The following is a 22,952-nucleotide window of genomic DNA, read 5'->3' as shown; positions in this document are numbered from 1 at the left end:
AATACAGTACAAATTAGAGAAATGCAAAAAACAACTCAAATATAAGTGAAAATGTAAAATATGAAGTGTATGGGTTACATAATCCATATTAGTACTTTTATTTCCCAGGGAGTTCTTAAGTTTTACATACTCATTGATCCTGTTAAAATCTACTAACAAAAGGCATTTTAAAATTGCCTTGCTTGTGTTGTATTAAACCATGGATAATGATCTTATGAAATGCTCTTTATGCCTCAAAAGGAAGAAAAAAAGTGTTTCCCGCCTAACAACATCCTGTCTACTCCTGTAAGATACCTTGAACTCTTACACATAAATTAGCAGCTTTTTTGCCATTAAAGGCGAAATTAAAATGGTCTATCTAAAAGAAATAGATGTCGCAAACTTCAAGTCATGGAAAGGAAAACAAGTCATCGGTCCGTTTATGCGATTTAATTGTATAATTGGCACAAACGGCTCTGGTAAGTGAATGTTTAACTTTGCTAGCGAGCGAGCTAACGAGCTAAATTTAGCTATCGATGCTAATAGCCTAATTACGTTCATATAACGGTAACTTTCGCGTTCTTCAACAAAGTTATGCTAATTTAGCCTGATATTGTATTGCATACCCTTTTTGAAAGAACACGAACAGTAGTTAATCACTGTATACAATATTTAAGTTTATTAAAAGCATTTTTTTGTTAATTTTATCTTATATAATGGAGTAACACAAATAGTTAAAATGCATATTGACGTTAGCTAGCTTAACACAGTGTTAATGTAGCTAACTAGCTAACTTTAATGCTGAACATAGATATGTAGTGTGTATATCTGAATGCAAAAGGGAAAGCCGAAACTTTATTGCATTAATCAAAGGAGTTAAAACTGTGGAAGCCCTCAGCGGACATGCGTCCATACATTTTATTTTCTCCGTTTTCCCGTGATAACGAGTTATTTCTGGTCTTTTTCTGAAGATCTCAACTTATTTATCCGGTTATAAATAATACGTATGGATGCATGTCCGCTAAGGACTTTCGTAAATCTAAGTTATGTTCTGTGGATGTTAAATCGCACTAGGCAAGTCCAACGTGATGGACGCCCTGAGCTTTGCCATGGGTGAACCCGCTGCCTCTCTCCGGGTGAAGCACCTCAGGGACGTGATACACGGAGCCCACATAGGGCAGCCGGTGGCCAACACCGCCCGCGTCGCCATGCGGTACTGCGACGATGAAGACCAGGAGACGGTCTTCTGCAGGAGCATCTTAGGTCGGTTGGAAGAGTTCAGCTTATTATTTATCATTTTTGAGCAAGCCTCTCAAACTTATTCTCATGGAGGGCAAGCTAAGGGGACAATTCGCTTGTGACAATAACGTCGTTTAGCCTGTCCTCTAATTTATCATGGTTGTTGTTGTTATAGCTCTGATTTATAGCTTCTCATTTGCTACTGTTTATATGCTCTGCCATAATACAGTACTATATTCTGCTGTAATATAGTAATAATAATTAGATAGTAAGGCTCTGTTTGCGATGTGGTTAAAGGAGTAACGTCAGCAATTTGATGGGTTTTTATATTGGTTCATAAAGATGTTTGTAAGTCCTTGATATAAAGTAAAAGCAAGTTTTGAGAAACCAGCTGCCGTCATAACTCATTACATTGTATTTTTTAGGTGACTCCTCTGAGTATCGTATTAATGGTCAACATGTCAGTCTGGCCAAATACCTGGAGGAGCTGGAGAAGATTGGCATTGTGACCAAAGCTCGAAACTGTTTGGTGTTCCAGGTAAACACAGTTGTAATAAACATGAAACTTATATTATATATCTAGTACTGTCTTGGGGACATTGGTGTAGATGCATATAAAACATGAATATTTGTGAATCTGATATCACATATATACGAGTTCAGATGAATAAATAGCCGTTATATTTATGTGTTCTTCTGAAATGATATAATAATGTCTCACAAACAAGTCTGCTACTCATCATGCTCCTCACCAGGGGGCAGTGGAGTCCATAGCACTGAAGGACCCAAAAGAGAGGACCAAAATGTTGGAGTCCATCAGTCAGTCGAACGAATTTACTGCAGAGTACAACAAGAAGAAAGAGGCTCTGCTGAAGGCCAGAGAGGACACACAGTTTCACTTCAACAAGAAGAAATCCACTAGCATTGAGTGGAAACAAGTGTCCCAGGAAAAAATGGAGGTAGAATCACACTAAAAGAGGAATACAATGTTGATGCTTAGGTCCAGCGGGAAGTAGACCTAGGCCTTGGGGGACATCAGGCTTGCAATTCCCTGGTGAAAACCCTGTGTAGGTGTACAACAAAGCAGAAAAAGTAAGTTCATGGTGTCTTCAGTTGAAAATGGATGCATCTTCCCCACCTCCTACTTTTCCAGGCTCAGAGGTACCAGACACTGGTGGATGAACTCTACCAAAACCGCCTGCAGCTAAGCCTGGCTGAGCTCTACCATAATGAGAAGGGCATCAGCGCCCTAAGCCACGTCCTGAGGGTGAAACAGCAGGCTGCAGCTGTCAAGAACAGTCAACTGTTGAACGCAGAGAGCACGGTCAAGACTTGCAAGAAGGAACATGGACGCCTCAGCAGAGAGCAGCAGCACACAGAGAAGGAGATCCGGTGAGTGTGTGTGGATTTATGATTTTTGGGCTGTTTTCATTAAATGTGAGACAGTAATTTGTTTTTTTCTAAAGTAGAATAAACAATAAAGAAGCACTTTAAAGGTATTTGATTTGCCCTTTCCATCTGTTTTATTTCTTGAAGTAGGGATGTTAAAAGGAAAGCCTTGAATGATAACATCTATTAAGCCCTGGATGGAAGTTGCATATATTATAGATGCACAGTTGGCCTGCCTGGTCCATTAACTAGAATTTACTACCTCTCACTCTGTCACAAAGTGCCCAGGAGCATATTCAGTCCCAGTGTTGCTCCCAGAACGTCAAAGCCAAAGTGAACACCTCCCATCACATGAAGAAGGCTGAGGAGGTCCGTGATGCCCTGAGGAAGAGTCAGAAGCTGATGGCAATTAAAGAGCAGGAGCTGGCAGAGGGACGGCAGGAGATCGCTGAACTGGAGATGACCTGGAGGAGCTACGAGAAGCAGGCGCAGGAGAAAGGAGCCTCCCGAGGGAGAGACATCGACCTGGATGAGGATCAGGTAAGTATGCGTCAAACAATCTCACCTCCTTTCCCGTTCAGTCAAAGTAAGTTAACGTGATGTACAAAGTAGCTGCTGGGAGGTTGGAAGCCAGGGTGATAAAGAATTTATTGTTCCACATAGCACTTTTTCTAAACCTAATAATAAACCCAGTGGACTGTATGTGAGGCTCCACAGCAGGGGCTCCACTGAGTGGCCAAAGCTCAAAAATTAGACAACAATATTCTCATAGTTTATTTTAATTAAAGTTGTAAAAAGTTATTAACACCATATTACCAAACTTTACATACCTCAAAAACACAGAGGACAAAATAGGGTCATGTTAAGACACCCTGATGTGTCTTTGCATGCATTTCTGCTACAGCTGGAGCGATACAAAGAGCTGAAGGAGCTGGCGAGAAAGCAGGGCGCTGTGTTCAGCCAGCAGGCAGAGAAGCTGCACTGGGAGGTGAGAGCGGACTACGAAAGGATGGCCTTCGACCAGTGCAGAAAGAAGGAAGTGGAGGTACCATCAGTTGCACATTTTTTGCTATTCCTACACATTATACCCCTGTTTCTAATACTCGTTCTCTTTTTACACTGTGATATTTAATCCTTTATAGTGCCAGTTTGCCAATTTTCAACCCCAGTGCTATCATGCTATTATGGGGAGCTAATGCCATTATGGTAGCCTTACGGCCAGGGAGCTTGCTGAACTACACTCAATATCGGATGCCTGCCTCCGATGTCATGTCTCGTTCAAAATCATCAGGTTTGAAATGTAGACTGCAGACCTGAAGATTTTTTAGACGATCCTGCAGTAAATCCTCATCGTATTTCAGATTCTGTACCGCTCTGAGCCATTGCCTGCAGAGAAAACCGTAGTATTTCACTCCATTGTCTCTGGCTGGGCAGTTCCAGTTTTTGTTCTGGTGCTGAATAGATAGTGTACAGTTGGTTTTCAGGGACAGACAGCTGTCGAAAAATTAATCTACAAGAGCGCTGAGAGCTATCAATGAGATGAAACTCCCTCAAAAAGAAACAAAAAGCAGATGGGGGAACATTTGGAAGATTCTGGCACATTATCACATTGACATTTAAAGTACTGTTGTTGAACAAAATATAATTAATAGCAGCTTTAATTGTACCACCCATGGAACATCATCTGTTGTAGGCCACCATCAGGAGCCACCAGACTCAGCTGGAAGATTTGACACGCAGGGCAGAGATGCTAGAGGAGTACAACAAGACCTGCAAGTATGTCACATGCACACCTAATACCACATGTCTGTGCAACTTGATGCCAGCCACTTTTTAAAGAGTTACTGTACGTTTCAGGTCTTCCCTTGAAGAGTATCATCAGCAGGAGGAGAGCCTGAGTGCTGAGCTGCAACGGGGCCACCAGCGCCGAGCAGAGGTGAACCAGGAGCTGGGCCAGGTGCTGGAGGAGCTTGGGAATGCCCGTCTGGAAGGCCAGGAGAGCAGACGCCAGCTGCAGCGCAAAGAGCTGCTAGAGAGGCTCCACAGACTCTACCCTGAAACTGTGGTAAGAGACAGACTGACCAGGGACAGACATCATGAGCAGGGATAACGTTAAGAATGTCCTTTAAGTTGTCGAAAAAGTATTGAATTTATTCTTCTTTTAAGGCCTTAAAAGCGTTCAGTCTGGTTTATAAAGGGTTGACTTGTTTTTAAATGTCTTTTTTTCTTGTCTTTTAGAGGATTAATTAATTACCATAACCTCATAAAGACCTTTGAAATGTTGTCCTAGACGATGATTATAATTCTGCACATTTCATCCCTCCAAATCAAAAGACAATTTTTAAATTTACCTTTAGTTACAGTCCACTCCAATGCATGATAATTTATCATTGAGAACTTTGTCATAGTTCCTTAAACTGAAAAATACTGTTAGGGCCCGATCAGACAGGACACGCTTTGCAGGCTGTAAAACGCGAGGCGCACCGCACTGCCTTGGAAGTAAACACCCGATCCGACAGCGCGTTTTAGCAGCTGGGGCGGCTTTTTTTCCCTACTGTTGTTAAGGCAACCACCGAATCATTAGCTGTCATTAACCTAACCGATACATTGTAAAACTGACAGAAGGCTTGCCTCTCCTTTCATTCGATTGGACAATGAGAAAAAACGCCCATGACTTTTTCCTTAAAAACGCGAGGCGCACAGAGTGGAAAAAAGCGAGGCGCTCTGCGAAGCAAAAGCAGCACGCAAAAAGCGTCCCTCTCATTGAAAACAATGACAATAAAGCCGCCCCCAGCTGCTAAAACGCGTCCTGTCTGATCGGGCCCTTATACTGCATTTTTCCCCCCCATTTCATTCCTTTTTGTCCCTGTGGCAGTACGGCCGCCTGTCTGACCTGTGCAGCCCCATCCATAAGAAGTACCAGCTGGCTGTCGCCAAGGTGTTCGGCCATCACATGAACTCCATTGTTGTGGCCACAGAGAAGGTGGCACGTGACTGTATCCATTTCCTCAAGGCGGAGCGATTGGAACCCGAGACCTTCCTGCCCATCGACTACTTGGAGGTGAGTCAAGACTAAAGCAAGCCATGTCTTGTTTGTATAGTTGAAAATCTAAAAAAAGTTTCGGTGTGCAGAATCAATAATGTTTGTCATCCAAAGTGTCATACACACGTATTTGACTGAAATAATAACTATCACGTCTGTGTGCCCAGGTAAGCCCTCTGAATGAGCGTCTGAGGGAGGTGCCCGGCGCCAAGATGCTGGTGGATGTGGTACAGGTTAACCCCTCCGCAGGTGCTGCACACCTGAGAAGGGTGGTGCAGTTTGTCTGTGGCAACACGTTGGTGTGTGAGAACATCAAAGAAGCAAGGACTGTGGCCTTTGACAGGCAGGAGCGCTTAAAGGTAAACCTGGAACAACAAAAGGACTATTTATTTAGCTCAACAGGTACGCTTCCTGAGTATTTGTAAAGAGAATAAGCATAGTTGTCATATATTTAAACCATTGGTTACACAACAGGTTTACAGACTTGTATGCATTAAAACACATATCTAATTATAATTGTGTTAAACACTATAATATAGCAAAAAACACGCATCTGATTGGGCACGCACTCCTGCGGTTTCGGGGACATACTATGTTGAAAACCAGCATTACAGGTTTTTTTGTACTGCTGCTTTGCACCACGTGATCAGATATGTTTTCTGCAGACAGTGTCTCTGGACGGGACACTGTTTGCAAAGTCCGGCATCATCTCTGGAGGCTCCAGGGAACTGCGGAACAAAGCTCATTGCTGGGAGGAGAAGGACATAAAGCAGCTGATGGAACGCAAACACCGGCTGACCGCAGAGTTACGCGTGAGTCACAAAACTGTGGAAATGTCAATTTCAGGATTGTAAAGTTGATTGAATGAATTTCCAGCCCTTTCTAAGCGTGCGCTATTTATTCAGTTAACTTTCACTCTGTGTTTTGGTCCCATGACAGGATTTGATGAGGCTGCAGCGGAAGGAGTCAGACCTGAAACAGATTGTTGCTCAGTCTCAGGGTGTTCAGACGCGCCTCAAGTACACCAAAGCTGAGCTGGAAAACCTTCGAAAGAAAAACATCCTTAAATGCCAGGTGGTAAGGCCACAGAACTCTGACTTTCTTACGTGTAATATCATAATTGAGGCCATGTTCTTTGAGATTGACAAACAGTTAGTTTCACAGTCCTCAATCTGTCCTGCTGCTTGTTTCCAGGAGATTTCTCGTATGGAGAGTGAACTAGCAAACCTGGACTCTCAGATCCAGATGCAGCAGGAGAGTGTGGAAGGGAAGGAAGCAGAGATGAGGAATATCAGAAACCAGATCCACCAGGTACAGCTGTCCTCACACCGTCCTCAACCTATTTCTGCATGAAGATTGAATTTTTCAAGTTCTAAATAATGTATTTAACTAGAGCTAAAACAATAGCTGACTTATCAAACTATTTTGGTTATGTAATTGTTTGAGTCATTATTAGGATTTTAGAGTAATCTGATGTATAGTCATGCAAATTGAACACATTTTTGTTTTGGGGCGGCTGTGGCTCAGTGGTAGAGTCGGTCGTCTTTTAATCGGAAGGTCAGAGGTTCGTTCCCCAGCTCCCTCAGGCTACATGTCGAAGTGTCCTTGGGCAAGACACTGAAACCCAAATTGCTCCCAGTGGCATAGCCAATGGGTATGAATGTGATAGCTGATTGACAGTTAGGCACTTTACGTAGCAGCCTCTGCCATCAGTATATAAATGTGTGAATGTGAAATAATAATAATGATAATAACTTTATTTATATAGCACCTTTAAAAACAAGAGTTTACAAAGTGCTTTGACAGCAAAGTAAAGCAGAGAACAAGCAGATCATAAAACCAGCAACTCACTCAGGACCAGCAAATCACAAAACAAGCAAAGCACAAAACCCAATACCCAATAGGTAGCAGGAGAACCCACACAACCAAGACCAAGGGGACGAAGCAGGAAGAAGTAGAAAGAGTAAATAAAATGAAATAAAATTAAATACCTAAAAGAGATAAAGAAAGGAAATAATGCAAAAAGAAATAAAAGCTGTAAAAGCAATAGGAGAGATAGAAACCAGTAAAAGGCAATACAAACAATAAAAGAGCTAAAAGCAATACAAGCAATAAAGGAGATAAAGGATCAATAAAAACAATGAAAGATGGAAAAGTAAGAATAAGGTGAAATAACATTTTAAAAACATAAATAAGAGCCAATAATAGGACGATAAGAAGATGATAAGAGGACGACGTCACAAAAAAGCAAGTCTATAAAAGTGAGTTTTAAGAAGAGATTTAAAAGATGTCACCAATTTTGCGAACCTTATCTCCTCAGGCAGGTTGTTCCAAAGCCGAGGGGCCCTGATGGCAAAGGCACGATCCGCTTTGGTTTTAAGCCTCGACTTTGGAACGACCAGAAGGCCCCCACCTGAGGATCTAAGGCTGCGGGCTGGCTCATATGGTGTCAACAACTCTGTGATATGGACATGTAAAAGCAGCTTTGAGTGGTCGCAAAGACTAGAAAAGCGCTATATAAGTACAGTCCATTTACCATTTTGGACTGATCAAACGCAACATCACTGCGGGCTTTGGGGAAAAGTTTTCATTTCCAACGTGACATTTCTTACATTTTTTGCACCAACCAACAAATCAATTAGTCGGGAAAATACGTAGCAGATTAATAAATGCCAGAAATTGTTGCTGGCAGTAAAAAAAAAAGCTTAATCGTGCTGGTCATATGTACTAACAACATTGTGGGTGCTCTGTGTGTTTAGATGGAGGACTTGGTGTTTTCTGACTTCTGTCCCGAGATCGGTGTGGAAAGCATCAGAGAGTACGAGCAGGAGCACCTGAAACAGCAGACGGAGCTGGACAAGAAGCGGTAGGACAACACACACCAGTATAAATGTACAATATTAGGATTTAATGTGAGTATATCTGTATCATTTTGGATCACTAAGAAAGACACAAAATACTTTTTAAAAAGCTTTTTGAAACCATTTCAGTCTGATTTATCTAAAAATATCTGCAGCAGCTGCTAAAATAAAAGGATGTGTTGTGGTTTAACAAGTGGTTTAATATAATTCAGATATATCTTTACAGTGATGAAATGAACATAAACATTTACCAAAAATAAAGGGCATTAGTTTCACTACTTATATTGACAGACTTGTCTGGGTCTTTAGGAAACATCCGGTTCAGAATATTCTTGATTCTTTGTTAATACATGGTCCGTGTTGGTGCTCAAATGATCGTACGGGAAATTGAAGTTTAACATTGGAAAACCCTTAATATGTCCCTCCTTTCAGACTGGAGTTTGAGAGTCAGTGCACTCGCTTGTATGCTCAGCTGGAGTACGAACAAGAACAACTGAACCAGCAGAAGAAGAAGCTTCTCAAAATGGAGGAAGCCCTCGACCAGGAGCGGAAAATAATCGCTGGGCAGCGGAAGGTAGTCGTTTCAGGCTTTCATTCTGTGTTAAAGAAGGGGTTAAATGTGTCCAGAATGAATTAGTTACTAACAAGTGGCAAATACTTCTTATGCCCCTTATGCTTGAACATTGTCTATTTCTGATGATTATAAAACCTCTCAGCAATAGCAGACTGTTTCAGCCTGATGTGTCCGTCCCTTCTCAGGATGAGGGGAAGCTTCTGGCGGCGGTGGAGGAGAGTCAGAACAAGCTGCTGGAGCTGAAGAACCAGCTGCTGACTAAGAAGAGTCAGGTGTCTGCTGCCAAAGCTGAGCTGGACCAGAAAACGCAGAGCCTCCAAGCTATCAACAAGTACTAACACTACTACTATTGCTGCAATGCAACTGCTACAGTTACTGCAGCTTTTGGACTATTATTTTAGCCAACATTGGCGCTACTTGCTGTTTCTGTAAAACGTGTGTTCGGACCAAATGTGCAGCATTTTCTTTCTCTATCTAAAGATGCAAAAGTCTATGATTGTTATCTCCCTATGTCCTTAGGCTGCAAAAGAACTAGTCAATCCAAACTCGCAGACAGACATGACAAAGTAGGATTTCAGACACGAATCTGCATATTGATGAAGTAGTTTTTGACATCTTTTGGACCCATTATTTGCAAAGAAATCAAAATATAATCTAGAGGGTTATCGTGTTCAAACAGTTTTAATTGATTTTAAAGATTACAACAGATTCTGTGATCTTAATGAGATCCTGTAATCAAAATACAGCGTTACCCAAACACTTGCTTTTTTTGCTAAATGGATTCATTGTTTTATGATCCATGGTTGTTTTAAACTTAAGTATTTGTAGTCATTAGTCAAACAGAGCCCTGTTTCCAAGTATCATCTGTCCTTATAAGGAAACAGCATCTTTATTAGAGCTCGCCTCTGCATTTTGATACATTTTTGATACATTTCTGATACATTTCCATCAAAATATCACGATAAGATTCAGCAAGAAAATGCACACAATTTCGTCTGTCTTTTTGTCTTAGACAGTTGGTGGAGCTCCAGCGGGAGGTGATGTCAGCAGAGTCGGCCCTGGAGCAGAAACGCCTGGCCAGACACAACCTACTGCTGGCCTGCAAGATCCAGAGCCTGCCCATCACTCTGCTGTCCGGGAGCCTGAATGAGATCAGTGAGGTGCAGGTAGGATGCAGATGCTCTTTTAAAGATTGAAACTTCATGGTCTTTTCTTAAGTACCATCTTCACAACAGTCTTGAACAATTTTGGAAAAGTACACGTTTATAATATTTTATATTTTTTGCGGGTAATGTACTGTAATATATAATAATCCGGAATATATGACAGTATGTTTTGGGGGGTATCCCAAAGGGAAAAGGGGTTTTCCATAGTAATTTATGAATAAAACAGGTACAGTTAGTTATTTAAACACTATTTCAATTTCATTTCATTTGAAACACACACAAATCACAGCCTGTCATCTTTTTTCGCCATGTCGAGTTTGCCATCCTGCTAGCTACCGGTGCTATAGTTGAGCTAAGCCTACGGTAACGTTGATTGTTGTTGCGTCTGCACTGGCGATCATGGCGGCACACGTCCGTGATGAAGCTTTAGCTAGAGCACCATCTTCTGGGTAAAATACCGTATATAGGTCACACCTTTTTATCCAAAGCAGCCCACTTTTTACATGAAAGAAAATGTATTAAAAGTGCGTCATATACACTGAATTTTACGGTGATAAAGAAGCAGTAGACACCTTTATTTTAGATGAATAAGACAGAGAAACCCCTCAAATTTTAAAGATGAAATGAAATAACTTCTCATCTTCTTTTCTGCAGATGGACACAGAATCTGAGAGCACTTCAGCCACCATGGACATCTATGAGAGAGAAGCACTACTAGTCATCGACTACTCAGGCCTGGGGATGGATCTCAGGGTGAGACATCAGTCCTCATCATTGCCTTAAAGTTCTTTTAGTGCAGTTAATTCTTTTAATTCCTGTGTGTACGTGAAGAGTCTGCAGGCAGAGGAGGAGGTGGAGCCCTACTTGGAGAGGATGAAGGAGTCGGTGTCCTCCACAGAGGGGATGCTACTTCGCACTCCTGCACCCAACCTGAAAGCTATGGAGAAGATGAGGGAGGTGAAGGACAAGTTACTGGGAGTGACAGAAGGTATTTGATTGCTAAGTGTATCTAAATTCAAAATGAAACTCTTGATGGGTGAAATTTTGCAGATCTCTTGAAGTATAATCTTTCCAACTTCTTAATGAGAGTGTCAGAGTCTGGGTTTAAGTTAAAAGTTGTAATATAATAACTGAAGTACCTGGACTCCTGATTCCACGTTGTTTCCTTTTTCCCTCGCTCAGAGTTTGATGCCAGCACCAGAGCAGTCAGGAAATGCAGTCAGGAGTTCGAGCAAGTGAAAGCCCAGCGCTTCCAACTCTTCAGCCAGTGCTTTGAACACGTGTCTGTCGTCATCGATCAGATCTATAAAAGAATATGCACAAACAGCAGCGCTCAGGTGAAGCAGCAAAGCCTTAACCTTAACCACTCACACATTTCTCTATTAATTTGCATTTGAGTCTCTTCCCAACAGTCATGGTCGTAAAATGTCCTCTTTTGTTTTGTGGCTTTTTATGCCTTCGTTGAGAGAAAGGTAGGACAGTGGGTAGTGTTGGAGACAGAGGAAGCGAGAGTGAGGATGACAAGCGGCAAAGGGCAGAGGGTGGGAGTCGGACCTGGGACTTTTTGAGGACTTGAGCCTCTGTATAGGGGACGCGTGATTTAACCGCTGAGCTAAACCGGCAAACTTAAAATACTTATATGCCAACTAACTAATTATTAGGGTATGTTTAAGGGATGTAACAGTACTTGTATTCGGCCCAAAGCATTTGGAACATGACCTTTGGTTCAGTATGCTGTCTCGGGTTATTCCAGCTCATTTGGCAGCGATACTTGTTACAAAAGATGTTTTCAAAATTTACTATTTATTCTTATTTTGCTTCTTTTTAAATTGATTATGTGCATATGGACGACTTCATTATTTGCACTGCATTTCCATAGGCCCACTTTGACACATAATCTTTTTGTTTACGTCTTGAAAACATACAGGGAAATACTTAATTTCAGTCTCAAGTGTTCTGTAAATAAAAAGAACAGATGCATTAACAGAGAAAATCCAAAAAATGAAATTAAAACTGCTGCTTTTTGTGCTCCAGGCTATTCTGAGTGCGGAGAATCCAGACGAGCCGTACCTCGGTGGTATTAACTACAGCTGTGTGGCGCCGGGGAAACGCTTCATGTCCATGGACAATCTGTCTGGTGGAGAGAAGGCCATCGCTGCCCTGGCCCTGCTGTTTGCCATCCACAGGTAACACCGGGCCTCAAACAGCCCTATCAGATCGCACTTCATCAGATTATAATATGGGAAACTCAATGAAAATGTAGAGGAAATCGACAAGATGTATTTCATTTTTATATAAAAGCGACAGGTAACAAGTAGAACAAATATCATTATGCATCTTTCATGACAGATTTGACATCATTGCTGCTTCTTAATTATTTATTTTCTTTTGTACTGAAACAATGTTTCAATCTTGACTTAAACACTCTTTTTTCTATTAATCTAAAGCACTTTTTCCACATTATATTTTATTTGTTGCATCAGTTTTAATAGCAGTGGTTCTGACATTTGAACAACATTGCTGCTTCTCTGTTTGTGTCACGGATTTTTGCGAATTTCTCTCAGCTTCCGCCCTGCGCCCTTCTTCGTCTTGGACGAGGTGGATGCAGCCCTGGATAACACTAACATCAACAAGGTAAGAATCCAGCTGCATCCAGGGGGCTACAGTTACAGTACAGTACAGATCAATTTATCGTGATTGTACAGAAGAATACTAAGTTAGGAGTGCTATCCCCAGTTAGTGCTTCTAAACAAAGCATACAGTCATGTCATTTTGCCCTTGAATAGATGTACCCATTCACTGGAATAACCGCATTTATTGCACTGGTTTGAATGCTTATATTTGCACTCAAATAATTGTTTTTTTATTGCACAAGGTCCAGTACGCTGCCCTTGGTCATAATGCCTTGTTTCCACGCTTTCCAATTTCTTGGACAAAACAGGACATTTTAAGGCCACACATTAAGTTCAGGGAAATTGGGATTGGAATCTTGAGAGTTTATACACTATAAGATTAATTGAAACAACTAACAAATCACATATTAACTGATTAGGTAAACAATTGTTAGTTGCAACCTTAATCTATTGTAGTCTCATCCACACATGCTGTTTGAAAGTTAATTTCTTACTTGAGCACAGTACTACTTTGGTGTCAGAGCTTTTGATTTTGTGGTGCAAGGATATTTGTTTTGGACACAGCACAATGCAGTTAAAAGAACAACTTCTGCAGTAGCATTCATATAATTTTATGTTTTAATAAGGTTTGTATCTTATTTTTATGGGTTATATCAGTACTAAACTTATGCGGGTGTTTTTGTTTATGTCCAGGTGACAGGTTTCATCAGAGAGGAGTCCAGGAAGAACATGCAGATCATCGTCATATCCCAGAAGGAAGAGTTTTTCTCAAAGGCTGACGCTTTACTGGGAGTCTACTCAGACGTAAACAAACTTTTTCAACATGTTGCAAATTGGAGAAGAAGTTTTAACTCTTTTCGATGACAGCAGTAACGTTTGTATTGTCTTCTTTCACAGTTTGATGAATGCATCTTCAGTCGTATTCTGACACTCGACCTGCAGTCTTACCCTCTGGGTGAAGAGGACAATGGGACATAGGCAGACAAGGAGAAGACCACGCTTGTGTAGCCTGAAATCACTTTCATGAACACCTTGCATGTGGGTCTCTTGGATTATTGATCAGAGGTCATATCAATGATTGCTTTGACTAGATGTTCAGATGAAGTTGATGATGGTGTCTATGTTCCATTTTAGGCTATTTTATAAGACTTAGTTTTTTATAAGTCAGTTTTGAGGGCCTTCAGGTATTTCACAGTTAACTAGACCTCATAAAAAAAACTGTTCATGTTACTAAATGTCTTTTGTAGATCCCCCGGGATGTTTCATGTTATTGTTGTATTTTTAACTGCTGGGTTTTTATATTTGTTATTTGGATTATATTGTATTTAAGTTATGCTTTTCAGCGTGACTCATATCCTGTTCATTAAATATTTTACAGAGTTGAAGATGCTGTTTTTCTTCTGCTGTGTTATTTCTGAAGGTCTCAGCTGACCACAGTGGGGCAATATAACACAAGTTTTACTGCTCTCACATCGTTAGACGATTTTATAGTTTAAGTATCCATAATTTTAGTATAACCACTGTTATAAGCTATAATTTTATTATTATTCTACTCGATACGTACAAAAATTACAACAATAACATAAAAATAATGGTTAGAAAAAGTACCTTCACTTGCAGATGTTACACCTCAGCACCACTAGGGGGCGGTGAATTGCTGTTCGGGCACGATGAAGAACAACCTCGTGACCAATATTTACGGAAGTGCTGCCTCTGAGAACTGACAGTGACAGTACTGAACCATTTCTGCAGTACTTGTGTCGTTTATATTTAAATATTTTAACTGTTTAACTCCATACTCCGTGTACCATTACTGTCAAGATTGCACTCGAATTAGCACTTAGCTTTAACGGAACTTCCGGTAGCCTGTAAGTGAGTGAACGAAACGGACAATCGAGAGGCTAGATTAGCTGAAATCGCAGAACCAAAACTGATTTTCAGTCACCTGCTTGTGGGCCTGGTTGTCATCTTTGGTGTGTGTGAAAGTCGTATGAAGTCCGAGTGGTGGAGCTAACATCCGATATTTTATATACGATACACTATATGGCTCCAGTTTCTGGAAGCGTTGACGAAAGCTAAACTCTCGCTAGCTAGCTAACCAACCGTTAGCACAATGGGAGCCGAACAGAGCGTCGATACGGAGCACAAACACTCCGATTACAGCTCATCGGGTGAGTGAGACTGCCTGCAGTAGTGGCCTTTTTAAAAACATGATTTATCATAGAAAAAAAACAAGGTACCCTTGGCATATTTGCGTCGCTATAGAAGTCTGTTCGTAATCATATCTTCCTATTCAAGTAACAGTAGCAAGGACGCAACCACAATGTAAAAGTACTTTGCAGAGTTTACATTAACAAGTTCTGCGTTTTTATTCTATACGTATATAGCAAGAAATAATAAATATAGTTAGAGTTAATGGTATTGCTGTTAGCATAGATGCAGTGACATCAACAGCAAACATTTTCATGTTGTAGCTGGTCTGAAATTAAGCTCTTTGGATACACATGTATGTAAAACGTTGTGATGAAAATCGTTAACTCAATAAGAGGAAGCCTAAAGCACAATATTTCCATATTAAAATACAGTACTTGTACTGTGCAAAATGCAAACCATGTATGTTATTGGAGATACAACTGGATCCTTACATGCTTACATGTTGTGAACTTTCTGTTCATTCTGTACTATCTGTTGATTTTAATGGAGATGTTGCCATTGCAGTGGTGCCGTCTCCAGCAAAGCAGAAGGCAAAGATGGATGATATTGTGGTCGTGGCCCAGGGGACCCAGTCATTGAGAAATATCCACAATGACCCAGATGTCATAAAGCTTCAAGAAATCCCCACATTTCAGCCGCTTTTGAAAGGTGACCCCCATGCTTTCACATGCTGACATGGATTTACTGTTATCTTTAAGAGACTAATCTTAAAGTCAGACTGTTCATTTTCTGCACCTAATCTATGATGCATGAAAGGAAGCAAAAAGAATTTGGGGCACTTAACAGAATAGATAGTTTTAACATAGTTTTGAGTGCATTTTTCACAGCTGCTAGATTAATAAGCACAAACTGAATGCAGAGGTCAGAGAAAATGTCTGCTTGCTGCACAATGTTTAAATCTTTTGCAAGTGTTAATGTCTGACTAAAATTTGTGAGATCTAATTTCCAACCAGTCCATTTTCAATTTTTCTGTAGCAAAGTTAATTGTCACTGCAACCCATTAGCACTGTGTTAGAAGATGCATAATGAGTTTCCTGTGTGGGCGCACTCCTAAAAGTGGTTGGAGGGGTTGATCTGTCAGATCCTTTGCAATGCTAATTACAATAATTACCAAGTGTTACGCTGTTCCAACTCGTCCATGAAAGTAATTTGCTCTCTTCACTCTCTCTGCAGGAGTGTTGAGCGGCCAGACGTCACCCAGCAGTGTGTGTCTGGAAAGGCTGGATGCTGCCCAGGTTATGCAGCTCTGTGTGCGATACCAGGACCACTTACACCAGTGTGCAGAGGCTGTGGCCTTCGACCAGAACGCCCTGGTCAAGAGGATCAAAGAGGTACAAATACCAAAGTATAACATTCAGCATAGCGTGTTGCAGAATACTCCCAAAACAATTCTACACACTTTTGTGTCTCTTTTTGAAAAGGGTCTCAAATACTCTCTTTTTTTTGCATCCTGGATGTTGCTCTCCAGATGGACTTGTCGGTTGAAACGTTGTTCAGCATCATGCAGGAGCGACAGAAACGCTACGCCAAGTACGCAGAGCAGATCCAGAAGGTCAACGAGATGTCCATGATCCTGAGACGCATACAGATGGGCATCGACCAGACGGTGCCGCTGATGGAGCGCCTCAACAACATGCTGCCTGAGAGCGAGCGCCTAGAGCCCTTCAGCATGAGGCCTGACGGGGAACCTTCTACCAAGTAGCCTCCTTAACGCCGACACAGCTGCTTCTTACTTGATCCAGTCATCTGTCCAGGAGGGAGTGCAGGTCTGTCTAGCTGTAGGGACACTCTTAAGCCATTTAAGTCTTTGGTGTTATAGCAGGGGTACGTCTAAGGTGTAAATGTGCCATAATAGATCTCCACATCGTTATCAGCGCTTTTATTCTTTCACTTAAAGCTACTTAGGAACCATCATTGCGTGTCAATTTTTGCGGCCCCTGTGGACAAACCAGTACGTATGTTCTACAACCTATGAAAACATAAACACAGGGTCTTTCAGAGTGCTTGCGCTATTTCACTTTGTCTGAATCAAACCTGGTGGCCGAGGCCTTCAATTAATTGTATAGAAGAAGACAATCTTCACGCTGATGTTCTGGTTAGCTTTTGTAGATCATTTGAGGCATCGGAATTTAACTAAGTCTGTTTCATGACCAGTTAAAAACCCCTGCTGTGATCAAATGTACCCCAACTGCACAGGGCCTGGAGAACAATATCGCAGACACAGGCCTTCCTTACTAATATTCAGGAGAGGTAGGACATAACATTTTTGATTGACTCAGAATGAACCCCATTTGCTCAAATCCTTGTCCAGCAGGTTTGTTGCAACTTTCCAAGACTCGAATGGTTGTGAGGGACATAAAATTCTTCCTACTGCTCTGAAGATTTGCGCCTAAGAACTTACGGCGGATGGATTTTGGATTTTGAACTTTACAATCCTGATATTTATCTCGGTTCCTCACCAAATGCCTTGTTCGCTGTTTGGAGACATTGAACTACTTGCAAACACATCGAGTGCTTTTTAATTTCTGAACAATATCAGTGTATCAAGGGACTCACGGAGAGAAACCAGGATGGATTATTGCTGTTGGATAACACAAGAAGCACAGACTTTCTGTACGGTGGAGGCGAAATGAGAAACTTTTTCTTCGTCTTATTAAACTAATGAACTTGTGAACTTTATATTTCCGATGAGAGGATTTAATTTATTCGGATACTTTTGCTCTAATATTTGTGTCAAGCCTTTTTGCATGCAAAACAGGAAAACAAAGGACTGAACAGAGACCCTGACGCTTCACGTTTTCAGCTGAGTGAAGAAGATTGGCGATGCGGTGGAGTTGCCACAATTTCAGATCACTGCACTGCAACTTCAGCATTAACTTAGTATGTTGTTAGCTTGTTACAGTGATAGCCAAACATCACACATACCAAAGATTCACGACCTGTTGGATAATAATTGGAACCTTGGAAACATTTGGTCGTGATTATGGCCTCTTCGAGGAAAGGGAACAAGTTGACTTCACTGCAACTTCTGTTGAATATTTGTGTCTGTATCATACGTTCTGCTTTCTGGGCTTAAAGGGTCAGTTCACCCAAATGGTAAAAAATCTCTCTTACCTCAAGAGGTATCTGAACGTGCATATGTTTTTTATATATATATCTAATTCTAGGTTTTAAGAGATCCGTATGAGATTTCTGCCACAACATCAATCAAATCTAACATTTAAGAACTAAAGAATTAAATTAAAGTTGTAAACTCGAAGATATCTGTTTTGTTCTCTTTGGCAGCACCTAATGTCGATAAACGGTAATTGCAGGAGCACACTTCCCAGATATCCAGACAGTGCTGCATGTGTGACGTCCACGGTTGGCTCCGGTTGTAACTCTTGATTTTCCTGGCTGACGGTCGCTTTCCTTTTCAGACTGTTTGCTTCATCTGAGCGTCGAGTTTGTTTCTTTTTCTTTGGATTTTCACTTCTTGTTGAAGTTGTATCTGTAGTCATCCATCTTTTCTTTGTTTGTTAAGACATAGTAGATTACTGTTTACTCGCAACACTTGCAGAGAGCGGAAAAGCAGCCGCTTAGCTCCGCCTACCCTCTCTGGCAGACCAACCACTGCTGGCTGATGGAAAACGCGTCACTAACTTGGCACTGCTTGGGATTTTTTCCGTGAAAGTCGCCTCAGACAGCCAGTCTGTAATACTGCACATGCAAAGGCTTTCATCAGTGGGCCATAGGCTCAATCACCATTGTGTTGCCTCATTCGGCGATAGACAGTGACTTAACAGACATTTATTTAAAAATCTTCAAAATAATTACTTTAAATTAAATAAACCTATCCACCGTGGTTGCAGGCCACCTAAAAATTTCACCTTCCTGCAAGAACTCACTCTGCATTTTGCAGATGCTAATTTAACTCCCTGGAGGAAACCAAAATTGTATCTCGTGCTCACAGCAATAAAGAATAACATTAATCTGCAATGTTGTTGGAGAACAAATGTCCCTGTTATTTCAGACAATCCACATAACGCAGTATAAACAGGCCAAATAAAGGCTATTAGATTAGATTAGAAAAATAACCAGGACGTGAGCACCACAAACTTGATTTAATTCAGCCTTATGTATTTGTTGGCAGCAGAAATCTAAAAGGCAGTTCTCTACAAAACCTGGGCAAATACAGTCAAAACTATTTGCATTGCTAAATACCACTAAAGTATGTTTTTTTCCTTATTTGGGTGAACAGGCTCTTTAACTACCCATCCACTGGTCAGTTTACAGAGTGACAATAAAAATGATGTTTTTATTGCAGCAGAGTTTCAGTACGTTCATGTGAAACCAGCAGGTGGAGCCAGAGATCAACCAGTATCTGTGGATACTTCACACATTTTAAGGTCAAGTACCTCAGAAGAGAGCAATTTCAGAGAGTTTGAGTGTAACGCTGAAGGGCGCTCAGGCAGTGCTCACACACCGACTGTCAGAGGAATCGTACCTTAAAAGTATTAAACGAGGCGTCCTGTTTTTATTTTCAATTCTTCCAGGAGAGCATCACAAAGTCTAATCCTATCAGAGAATGTAATTGTATTTGCGTCTGCCGCTCGCTGCCCCTAAAGGGATCACAGCTGTTGCCAAACACTGAAGATTTTTGCCCCCCCCCCCCCCCCCCCCCCCCCCCCGGTCCCCCTCAGCAATAAACCGCTCACACAGACATAAACACACTGGATGGTAAGCCAAAACTAGCCTGTCTTTAAAGTTGAAAGTCATTATCTTTCCATGTGCAGTCTGATTTATATGTTTTTGACATGTTCATATTCACTCTTATTTGACACAGTTTAGGATATGAGATCTTTCAGCTTTACTTTGAGAACATTTTTACAGTGACAAATCTTTGCAATGTTTATTATCTGCAAAAAACAGTCTTGTTATCAATGAATTAATTGAAAGAAAACAGCCAACAACTATTTTCATTATTCATTTCACTCTTTTTCAATGCAAAAATGCCACATGTCTTAATTGCATTTGCTCACTTTGATATTTAAAACTGCTTTAAATTCACACGGAAGACGTTGCAATACTAATGTGAGCTGTTACGACATGAGCTCTGGTACACGTGCATATGTAAATAGCCTTTTCATGTGGCCTGTACTATATTTATAACTTACTTCATCTATTGTGTTTTAAAACTTGTCACCTAGTTTTTATTCTTTACAAGTTGCTTAAACTTTATTCAGTAATAATAATAACTTAGATTTATACAGCACCTTTCAAGAAACAAAGTGAGCTGGATAACTGTAGTTATTGATTGTAGATCTTGTTGAAAAGAAAAGTTTTGAGCGTTTTTTAAATGAGTGAATGGTTGTTGCGTTGCAGATCTCCATAAGGAGAGAGTTGCAGAAGGCGGGGGGTTGCCACATTGAAGGCTCTCTCCCCAAAAGTCTGCAGGTGGGTGTGGGGAATGGTGAGCAGACCCGTGTCCGAGGACCGCAGAATCCGGGACTGGGTATCGGGGTATAGAAAGGTACTGCGGGGTTTGGGCATGGAGGGATTTGTAGTTGACAAGGAGGATTTTGTGTGACCTGACCGGGAGCCAGTGAAAGTGGATGAGGGTGGGGGTGATGTGTTGTCGGGGCTTGGTGCGGGTCGGAACCCTGGCAGCACAGTTCTGCACATACTGGAGCCCGTCCAGGGATTCAAGAAAACCAACAATCAGAAATGAAAATGAATGAATCCTCCAGCACCCCTTCATCTGTCCTTGAAGTTAAAGGTATAATAAGTAGGATTTTTCACACATTCAAACTGGGCCCCTCCTCCGGGCTCACTGTCACCCGTTCGAGAACACGCCCACCCCGCCGAGCTAACACCGACAGCATCACGGTTACCTTTGTGCTAGCATGCTAACCGCCGGTTAGCTTGTCCTACCCGGTTTGAGGCACCTACCTGTCCATCAGAAAGAAGGCCAACTCTGCATCGCTCTGTCGCCATGTTCTCCGGTCTGAATGGGGCCCAGTTGCTTATTTGACCCACTCCCACACTCACCTAAATGCTGTGATTGGCTCAGGGAACCAGGACAGCGCCCCTCCTGAAAACGTCCCATTCAAAGCAAAACAACAGAACAGATGCAGAGGGAAGGGTCTCACAAGGGTCTGCACACACACTCACCAACACACATGTATGGAGGCCCATCAGTGATGATTTATATTTATAAAAGTCTATATTTTATTTTTCTAAGAAAATCCCACTTATTTAACTTTATTTATTTATCACCTTACATACAAGCAAGGTGCCAAAACTACTTCACAGAGCAGGATTTAAGCCACACAGACAAAAAAGTAAGAACAAAAATGGACATCAATAAATCAAATTCAGAAAACAAATAAATAACAGCTCAGAATATCAATAAAATAAGTGAACCAAAAGATAAAACAACAGTATGCAAACCAGTGATTAGAACTAAGGCAACAAATTCTGAGGCATCTCAGGCGACTGTTCAAGAGACCAAGGCCATGCGAGAGTGCCACGGCGCCCACTTTGGGATTTACTGCCTGATTAAACTCAGTTTTTCTGAGAACTCCCTTTTTCCAGCGCGTGTTTCTTGTCTTTTTTAACAGCGTCACAGAAGCCTGCTGTATCCTGTGGGGATTACAACGTGTATCAAACTCAAACCAAATCAGAATGTGGAATTAAAGGATTTCTCCCAGAAAGGACTTGCACAGCTGACGGTGAGCGGCTCCTCTCTGGATTCAGCAGCGCATGGTGTTTTTCCCATGAGCCTTTGCAGTCTGATTAGGGCTGGTTGTGTACATTGTTGAATTTTTCATCTGTGTATAAACACGCTGAACTCAATTACACCCACAAAAGGATCCTCCTCCGGCTAGCTTGCTTTGAGGTTCAGAATTAGCGTCTTTGGTTGACATAAGGGACACGAGGCAGAAACAAGTTTTCTTTTGAATTTCAAGCAGAACTCCTTTGATATGTTATCGCCTTTCATGTGTAAATTAAAACGGGTGAAAAACGTCTTAAACGGCCTTGGGGGTATTGTTTGAACATCGAGACAGAAATGGAAATTGTCGCTGCATTCTGTGGCGAGGAGGTGTGAGAGTTCCTGTGAGTCTTTGTAATGAAGAATAGCTCCTGACGCTCAGAGCTGGATATTAACGCCACGAGATGATACAATACGATCTGCCACCAGGAAATTCATTCTCTGAAATGAAAGAGGAATCCAATTTCCCCTGTATACTTCTCATTTGAATATAAATCAAAGGCTGGCTTTTCCTTCCTGTTTTGCCCACTCAAAATTGGAAACATGAAAGTAAGTCTCGGCTTTCTTATCCCCGTCATCTTTTAGGGAGGTTGTTTTTCTGCGATAAGAGCAGAAATGTAAGTTTCCAGCCTTCACATCACTGAACTTCAGAACACATTCCACTTAATTATGTTTTAGTTTCATAATTCAAAGGCTTATTCAGCACTTTTCAGCCTGTTTGAGGTTGTGAAAGAGAAATATCTAAGTTTTACTTAAGATTATTATTTAATTGGATGTGGTGCTCAAACTATTAGTAATCTGCAACTATCCCAAGGATGATAGTAGTGAAGTATAAATGTCAGAACACTCGTAGTTGCAGGTTCTCATGCAGAGGATTGTTTGTTATTCAATGTTATCTGAGTTGAATTGATGAGTCAATCAATTGATTAGTCAATCAATATAAAATTAATTTGATTCTTGGCTAATAAATTGTCTCAGTTTTCAATCAACATTAAAGAAAAAGAGGACCGACTGAAAACAAGACATCAAGATTTAAAACCCGGCTTTTGCAAACTTTTTTTTTTACTTTTTTCTAAAATTTTAATTGAACAAACCAGAAG

The 22,952-nt window shown here is 41.2% G+C and overlaps 2 protein-coding genes across 2 annotated transcripts; both read left to right on the top strand.

The window, feature by feature from the left end:
* The first annotated feature begins 349 nt into the window (after nucleotides 1-349).
* Nucleotides 350-13,862, top strand: smc1b (structural maintenance of chromosomes 1B). The gene is made up of 25 exons (XM_069686750.1): nucleotides 350-458; nucleotides 1,054-1,242; nucleotides 1,644-1,756; nucleotides 1,974-2,177; nucleotides 2,372-2,610; nucleotides 2,889-3,147; nucleotides 3,512-3,652; nucleotides 4,301-4,383; nucleotides 4,465-4,672; nucleotides 5,483-5,668; nucleotides 5,818-6,009; nucleotides 6,316-6,462; nucleotides 6,590-6,727; nucleotides 6,845-6,961; nucleotides 8,410-8,516; nucleotides 8,944-9,085; nucleotides 9,271-9,416; nucleotides 10,098-10,251; nucleotides 10,906-11,004; nucleotides 11,083-11,239; nucleotides 11,434-11,588; nucleotides 12,286-12,437; nucleotides 12,816-12,885; nucleotides 13,578-13,688; nucleotides 13,782-13,862. The coding sequence occupies exons 1-25, from the start codon at nucleotides 350-352 to the stop codon at nucleotides 13,860-13,862; spliced, it is 3,699 nt and encodes a 1,232-aa protein (XP_069542851.1).
* Nucleotides 13,863-14,620: 758 nt separating this feature from the next.
* On the top strand, nucleotides 14,621-19,403 carry borcs5 (BLOC-1 related complex subunit 5). Its single transcript, XM_069686460.1, has 4 exons — nucleotides 14,621-15,055; nucleotides 15,603-15,746; nucleotides 16,272-16,429; nucleotides 16,567-19,403. Exons 1-4 carry the CDS (start codon nucleotides 14,998-15,000, stop codon nucleotides 16,798-16,800), a joined length of 594 nt encoding a protein of 197 aa, XP_069542561.1. The 5' UTR covers nucleotides 14,621-14,997; the 3' UTR covers nucleotides 16,801-19,403.
* The last annotated feature ends 3,549 nt before the right edge of the window (nucleotides 19,404-22,952 follow it).

This window comes from Semicossyphus pulcher, unplaced genomic scaffold (genome assembly GCF_022749685.1).
Source record: "Semicossyphus pulcher isolate SPU_LCO1_2020_fin unplaced genomic scaffold, fSemPul1.0.p SCAF_8, whole genome shotgun sequence".
NCBI lineage: Eukaryota > Metazoa > Chordata > Actinopteri > Labriformes > Labridae > Semicossyphus > Semicossyphus pulcher.
Note: the sequence above shows the minus strand (reverse complement) of the source record. Positions and strands in the feature narration are given on the sequence as shown.